General features: G+C 43.6%; 1 protein-coding gene across 9 annotated transcripts in view; it reads left to right on the plus strand.

Moving 5' to 3' along the window:
* The window catches only part of ARHGAP24 (Rho GTPase activating protein 24), a 504,222-nt gene that overhangs the window by 445,175 nt on the left and 50,695 nt on the right, over window positions 1-8,352 (plus strand). The window contains exon 1 of one of the 9 annotated variants that reach the window (XM_006084576.3): window positions 1,853-1,979. The exons of the other annotated variants lie outside the window; for them this stretch is intronic. Within the exon in view, the coding sequence (XP_006084638.1) occupies window positions 1,865-1,979 (115 nt within the window). The 5' untranslated portion in view covers window positions 1,853-1,864. Of the gene's footprint in view, window positions 1-1,852; window positions 1,980-8,352 lie in introns of those variants that run through there. 9 annotated transcript variants of the gene reach the window in all.

Consider the following 8,352-nt stretch of genomic DNA (forward strand, 5'->3'; position numbering starts at 1 on the left):
TGAAATAAGAAAATTGGATGACACTTTTTACTAGGATTCACTCCAGCTCCAACCCTGTGATTCCACATGTTCTCTCCTGCCAGTGCTGAGGTCAGCAAAGTGTTCCCTGGCCCAGGGCGCCTCCCAGCCCAGCCCTGCCTCTGTCTTGATAGTACTGAGCTTTACTCTGTGACTTCCTATTTTCCTAGCTGCATGCTGCGACAGAGCTGAGAACAATGTTTGAACCATAGGGCATGAATAACTGAGAATGATCCCTTCAGTGACAAACTATTCCTACCTGGGCCTGGAGTAATGATTTTTCTGATGGGAGTGTCTCATTAGGACTCCTCACAATTTTGGAAAGCTCCCGCTGAAAGGCTAGGAAGGAACACAGAGGCCTGGGGGTCAGCTGGGGTTAAAGCACTGGCATTCCAAATCTGCACCTGGAACAGCCAGGTGGATGAATGATTAACCCAGGAGTCAATTGCTCAGTGAGTGGGACGGAGAGGGTTGGTAGACCTGGCGGCTGGGTGCAGAGGGTGCCTACGAGAGCAGGGGAGAACGTTGAAAACAGGATTGGTTTTCAAACCATAACCAGAGAAATATATTTATACATAAATGTGCATGCATATAAAAGGAGTTGTTTTGTGGTTATACCTGCAGGTTTTTTGTCACTAGATTTAGAATATTTTCTCTTTCACAGACAAATACATACACATCACATGTTTTAATGACTGGAACATTTAAATCAGCACTCACAAGTAGATTGAACTGCAAAGCATGCTTTTTAAAAACCTTGTACAGGAAGAGAATAGATACAGGAAGGAAGCGGCAAACGTGTTGCCCACTTGGGGGTGGCTTGGTGCTGCTGGATTTCTGGAGGGAATGATGCAGCCAGCCGGCTGGAAAGGTGCAGCACAGACAAGCGCCAGGAAGTCAACTCAAAGTCAAAGGAAGAAAAAAGGGGTTCACCCCGCGGGTGGCCGCCCCCTCCTCCCCGCACACTGTTGTGACTGCACCTGCTGCATGTGACCAGTGGGCACTGAAGGCAGCAGCAGCCACAGCAGTGGTGACGAGGCAGCCGCAGCCCTGCCAGCTCCCGCCCAGCTCTCATTGAGAAAAGGGAGCGGGCGCGGAGGAGGGGAGAGGCTCCCTGCAGCTCTGGCTGCCTCTCCCGAGGACCCAAGGCGTCTCCAGGAATGGGCACTTGACTGTTCTGACGTGGCGATTCCCTCGGGAGCCCCCGGAGTTTGAAGACGGAAGGGAAAAGGGAGGAGAAGCCTGCGGAGAGCGTCCGAGGATGAGGGGTGCTCTAAAAGGGCCAGGGGGGCCCTTTGGAAAGAATCCGTCACGCACTGAAGTGCGTCCTGGAGAAGGTGCCATTATTTGCCTCCCCTGTTGCTCAGAGGAAAGGAGCCAGCAAGGACGGCCCTGACGCATTCCTCAGGGTCCTGTTTGTCACTGCTGCTCTGTCCCCTTGCACATGGCTATTTGCTGACCTTTCCTGAAGAATCCCAGTGCCCCCAGTTCCAGCTGAGAAGACAGTTCTTAATAAAAAAACAAAAATCCTGCTGTCTGAATGGGAGGCGCAGCTTGCTTGCTGCGGTTCTTTTTGCTGTGATATTTTGGAATGGCTGCAGAAATTTTTTTAAAAAAAGAAAATCCTTAAAAACTCTCTGGAAGTGTGTTTTCTTGTGCCAAAAAAGAAGTAAATGAGAGGTGGTAACGTACCCCTGTTTCAGGACTTGGAGGATAAAAACCTATGAGTTGTAGGAGTCAGCACTTAAGACCTGACAAATAAACAAACATGAGAAGGAGTGGCTGTGGGGTATCCTACCGAGGCAGGTCTTAAAGGAAGCTGAAACTGTCAGAACTTTGGGCCTGTATGATGCCTGAAGACCGAAATGTGGGGGGGCGCCCCTCAGGTGCCTTAGCGTCAACTCCTTTCATTCCTAAAACTACATACAGAAGAATCAAAAGATGTTTTAGTTTTCGGAAAGGTAGGTAGCTGATATGTTAATGTCCTTTTTAAAAGTATGCATATGTTCTCTGATGCTTTAAGGTCAGTTTATGCTCAGATAAAATGGGAGTCTGGAAACCAAGAGATTAGAACTGTGCAGAAGTGATTTGTGTGCGTCTTTGCTTGTCTAGACTGATTTTTCAAGGTTCAGATTGATCTGTTTATTGCTGCCTGCGAATAGTCTGGGTAGGTGGGGCTTACAGAATGGTGGGGCTCTAGATTGATTGACTGACTGATGAAGAAGTAAACAGGCTGAGCTGACCATCCTGATGGGAGGGGCCACGACCACCTTGGGCTGTTCCCAGACCCAAATCAAGCAGCCATGTTGCTACCCATTGAAATGGGTCCCTCTCAAATCCCGTCTGTTCTCCCATCATATAGGTTTGGCTCTGACCGCCTGTGCTTGCCTCACCTCCCCTGCTGAGAAAATGTTAATAATCAGGTTACTTGTTGTGACCTTTGCCAGAGGCTCTCAGCCACACTGAATAACACTGATTAGAAGTAGAAGTCACCTTGACTTCCCAAAGAGGTGGCATTGGAAGGGGCCAAAGCTAGGAACTATCAGAAAAAAGGCATGGGGAAACTAAGGCATTTCTGAAGCAATGAATGAAGGGAGAGTTAAAGAGCACAGCATAGGTAAAATGAATGTTTTTAGAAAATGATGATGTATCAAAAGATTTTAACATTTTATTTTGCTTCAAAATGGGAATAATAAATGGAATGATTATCTAAATTGGAACTAGGTAATTATCACTTTAATGTCCTGTACAGAGAGCTAATTTAATCAGGAGCTGATCTGAGTAACATCCAAGGTCGTTCTTTCTCCCTTTTTTCTTTGATCTGCCACCTATTAACCCCCTCTACTTAGTCACCAACAACAACAACAAAGAGAATTAAGAAAAAACACTTATATAAAGAAAAATATAGTGGGAATTTTTTAAAACTAAACCTTGTTCCTTCTGAGTCTGACCCTTTGAGCAGCTAATGTCTGGCTAGGATCATTAGCATATATTATCAGCAAGGAATTCAGGTGTTAATTTTTATTCCTCTCATCCATAAAGACAATTAAATGTACATGTCTCACATTTTAGAGAATTATAGAGATTTCAGAACAGAGTGATAGAGCACAGATTAGGGTTACTGTGAGACTGTAGCACCGAGAGAGAAACAGACAATGATAGAAAGTGAAGACTAGAAACTAATTGCTTGCAAGACATTTGCTCTTCTAATTCCCTCACCTCAGACACTAAACCGGGTTGATCCAAATACCAGACAGTCTATGTTTCCGGGTTCTTGCTCTTCGTCTGTAATATGAGACGTTCTGGGGACAATTAATGTATTTTTGAAGCCTAGAGCAAGGTCTTTATTATCTTTATCACCTTTTCTCCTTTAATAGTGGAGCATAGCAGATCTGCAAGCATCCTGGCTAACAGGGCTGCCCCTTCCGCCTTCTTCCCTTTCTCCTTAAACACCAGCGAGGGGAGGCAGAGCCTGCAAAGGGGTTCCCCTGGGCTGGCAAAGGCAGTCACAGGAGTGGGAGCAGCTTCTGTCTCTCGTCTCCTGTGGGCTATTTTTAAAGCATTGTCCTTCCCTCCGCAAAGCCTCAGTCATCTGAGGAATGCTCAGCATCTGAGTCAAGGATTAACAGATTTTTAATTTACAGAGCTGCATTCTGGTTTCTGTCAGAGCATAAAGGAGAGGAGGTGCGGGAAGCATTCAGCTGCTGGAAGTTTTCTTTCCTTTTCTCCAGAGCCAGTCAGTGCACACGGGCCTCCCTCAGCCCACTGGCTGCAGGAGCACAGGGAGCGGGGACCCAGTGGGGCTCCTGGAGGGGAGGGGTGCAGGCTGCTGTCCTGCTGTCTCCTGCTGCCCTAGTCACTCAGGTCAGCAGCAGCCAGCAGCACGGGCTGTTTAAGGTCTGGCACTGAAAAGAACGAACTTTTCTTTCAGACCTGGATTCCCAAGCCATGCCACCTTAAGAAGAGAGGGTTCCTTTGTGCTTTGTTTAATCTCCTGGGCACTCAAGTAGTTCAAGAAGTGGACCTAGTTTCTGAGTTCCTCTCCCAAGCCGGTTGGAGAGCATCAGCTTAAGCCATTTCAGTGAAAGCCAAAGGGAGAGGGCAGGAATCATGGCCGAGAGCCCAGAAGTAAGAATGGTGACGTGTCTGCTTTTCCTGGTCCACATTTAGGGCATATTCTTGACTGTTGTCAAGGGCAGGCGGACAGAAGAAACACCCTCAGAATGAAGTGTGGCGTTGAGTCCACGTGTCCAGCGCCCTGGTGGTATTGGAGCTTGCATGCTATGTGAGCCGTAACTACCTTCTCAGGGTTCCTTTTTCTTCAGACTCTTCTGTCCTTGTCATCTTTCTCTGTCTTTGTTTAGGTACTAATACAGGTCACTGAAAAGGTTTCCCAGTGGTTGTAAAAATCTAGGAAAAGCAAACACCTAATAGGCAGGGAGCTGGGGATAGGGGTGCTCAGTGTTTATGTTCCGGTGAGATAAAGATTACAATGTGTTTTTATTCTCTTGATTTTTTATTTTTTTTTTACCTCCTTAAGACTAATATCTAAGCAAAACCAGTCTTTTGATTCCCTGGGGGTGGGTAACACGGGATCATGAATATTAGTGTTAATTTCTAGTTGTAATAGGCTGGTTGGTTTAAAGTTATTGTGATCATGGGAAAGACTAAAGTAAATTTTTAACCCTAACTTTAGCTTGTTGTTTGTTTTGTTTTGTTTTTGTCCTGAGTTGCCCTGTTCTTGGAGATAAGTCATCATTCATTTTCCGGTGCTCCCCTCCCCCCTACACCACCCCCCCCCCCCTTATACATAACCACTTAGCTTCTTCCTTCTTTGTATGCTTTCAGCTCCATTTCTTCCCATTATCTTAGTCCCCTGTGTCTCTATTGCTTCATGCACACAACTTATTTTAACCTAAAAAGTGGCTCTTCAAGACAGCACCCATCCTTACCTCTTTCCATCCCCAACATTCTTCACAAATTCCTACAACATACAGTCCATTTGTGTGGGGTTTTTGTTTTGTTTTTGTTTTAACAGTGAGAGAGATACATTGATTGGTTGCCTCCCTACCTGAGCCGAGGAACCTGCAACCAAAGTATGTGCCCTTGACTGGGAATCGAACTGCAACCCTTTGGTCCACAGACCAATCCTCCAAACACTGAGGAAAACAGGCCAGGGCCATGCAGTCCATTTGTAAAGCATCACCTAATAGGTATTCCTAAGCAGTACCGTCAGCGGCATTCCACAGCTGAACATTTTCTTGACTCCAGGTTACATCTAAAGGAAGTCCTACCTGTTTCATATAATTATCAAACCTTCTAGCCAATTCCAACTATTCCTTAGAGAATAAACCCCAATTCCCCAGACTGCCCCACTCCTTCTCCCTAAACACATCTCCTACATCACCTCTTTGCTTTTGTCCACTGTGTCCTCTCTGCTATGATGCTCTCTCTACTCTGTTGTCTACCCAAACTTTTCAAGATATTGCTGGCTGTTGTTTCATCATCCATTCTATTATCTTTTTTGCATTATGTTATAATGATATTTTTCTTTATTGTTGACACTATTACAGATGCCCCCATTACCACCTCACTTTTGCCCACCTCTACCCAGCCCCCACCCCACCCCCCCTCTGGCCATCACCACACTGTTGTCGGTGTCCATGGGCTAAGCATACATGTTCTTTGGCTAATCCCTTCACCGTCTTTCATCCAGTCTTCCCCATCCCCCACTCCTCTGACCTCAGTCAGTCTGTTCCATGTATCCATGCCTCTGGTTCTATTTTGGGATCTAATGAACATGCATCATACTCTTTACCCTGCAGCCCTTATATTTTATATATGCTGCACTTTGCCACCTTATCTTCATAGCCATCTTAAAGTGCTGTATGCACTTTTGTAGTAGAAAAAGAGAGACATTTACTTATTCCCAAAATGAGAATGGTAATAGGTCTGCTCAATTAAGGATTCAAGATTTATGGCAAACAGTAATATTTGTATCTAAATTTTCCTGCTAGTCTCTATAGGCTATAAGTAATTAAAGCAAAATGTCTTTATAATGTTGGTGGATAAAATCAACATGTTTTTTAAAGATTATTGTATGTTGCTCATGTTGTAATTACACTTATGGAAATTGACTTGTTCAACAGATTGCTACTATCCAAATCCATATAATTTTATATGGTGCTATAAATGAAGAGCTCATTAATTCATATATCAAAGTTTTATGGAGCATCTACCAAGTGGTGCTGGGGATGTGTTCACAGACTCTGGGGATTTAAAAAAAAAAAACAGAAATAAGTAATTATAATAAGCAATACATTGAATTATGGGCAATGTCTGAGGAGCCCATGAACAAAAACTTGACTATGGGCTCATTTGCAAAGGCAGTGATTTCCCTGAACTACATGAAACCAGATTTAGTCTTTGGAAGTTACGAAAAGACACTTTCTCCTGTATGACCCTAAAAGACTGGTCATCACTATGCAAAAGTTTGTCCTAACTGAATTAACATAACAAGTGGGAAGAGGAAGTACATGGACCTGCATTTGTACCCCAGATCTGCCACTTTCCAAATGTGTGACTTTAGGTCACCACACATCTCTGAATCTGTTTGTAGAAGAGCAACCTCCTTGTAGAATGTCTGTGAGTGTCATGAAAAAATGCATGTAAATTGCATGGCTTGTACCTAGATGTAAACGGTGTCTATAATTACTCTGCTGGTCTAAGACCTAAACCACTGGGTCACTATGTTCACATTATTACATTTAACTTTTCCAGGCCTTTATTTTTCTCCTTCCTTTCCCACTCTGACTACAAAAAGAGTCAAGATTCTGCCAAGAATGTATTGGTTATTACAGACTCTGAGCTCCTTTGGTTACATTTTCTATCATATAAGATTTGTTGGTTACTTAGAAAGTGCTGGTGAGTCTGAAGTAAGCCTTAGCTGGTTTTGCTTCGATACTAGTTTGGATGTCTTTTATTTTGACTTGTCCATTTACCATGGGTGAATGTTCACTTTCAATAGAAAAATATTATAGTCCTGGTACCAAGACTTATTCTGTTACCAGGTTTACAGTAGCAGAAGAATAAGTAAAAGCAAATTCTCTCTATGGCTCAGCACGTGATCTATAGGAAGGGAGGAATAGTGAACTCTGAAAAATAACTGATAACAAAGAATTGGAGCAATAACCAAAATGCTTTTAAACTTCTGGTTTCTTGTCAGCAAACTAAGGATTATTTTATTTTCAAGTTTTTATAGAAATCAATGCCACAACCTGAGAACTATTGATGAGTTCCCTTTTACTTTGAAGTTATTCATATATTTCCTATAATTGTGGAGGTAAAATACTTTGCTTCAATGAACTCATTAATTCTACAAATATTTACGGAACAGTCAATCCTTACTCACTGCAGTATTAAGTCCCAGGGATAGAAGCAAGAGAGTTTGCCTATGTGTCTTAGCCAGTTCAGGTTTCTATAACAAAATGACAGAGATTGGGTAGCTTGTAAACCTCAGATATCTATTTCTCACAGTTCTGGAGGCTGGCACTCTGACACCAGGCCAGGATGGCTGCATTCTGGTGAGAGCCCTCCTCCAGGTGGCCAACTTTCAGCCTCCTGCTGCATTCTCACCTGACAGAAAGGGAAGGAATGAAAGAGCTCTTTGGGATCCCTTTTATAAAGGCACTGATCCCATTCATGAGAGCTCTGCCCTCTGGACACGATCAGTCCCCAAAGGTCCCAGCCTCCTACTACCATCATCTCAGGCCTTGGGTTTTCAACACAGGAATTTTTAACAGACACATTCAGATCAGAGCAGCATGGTAGAATGGAATGTGAATCTTGGAGTCCTTCAGATCTGATGCTACCACCCCATTTTATTCCTTGTGTATATGGCATCATAAGGATTACCAAAGCCTCTCTGAAGTTCATAAGATATATAGTATACAACTGTTTTTCTTTTTTCTTTTTTTAAATTAAATCTTTATTGTTCAGATTATTACAGTTGTTTCTTTTTTCCCCCCATAGCTCCCCTCCACTCGGTTCCCCCCCCCCACCCTCCGCCCTCACCGTCCCCCCCCACTGTCCTCATCCATAGGTGCACGATTTTTGTCCAGTCTCTTCCTGCATCCCCCACACCCCTTTCCCCCCCAAGAATAGTCAGTCCACTCCCTTTCTATGCCCTGATTCTATTATAATCACCAGTTTATTCTGTTCATCAGATTATTTATTCACTTGATTTTTGGATTCACTTGTTGATAGATGTGTATTTGTTGTTCATAATTTGTATCTTTACCTTTTTCTTCTTCTTCCTCTTCTTAAAGGATACCT

Source organism: Myotis lucifugus, unplaced genomic scaffold (genome assembly GCF_000147115.1).
Source record: "Myotis lucifugus unplaced genomic scaffold, Myoluc2.0 scaffold_12, whole genome shotgun sequence".
Taxonomy (NCBI): Eukaryota; Metazoa; Chordata; class Mammalia; order Chiroptera; family Vespertilionidae; genus Myotis; species Myotis lucifugus.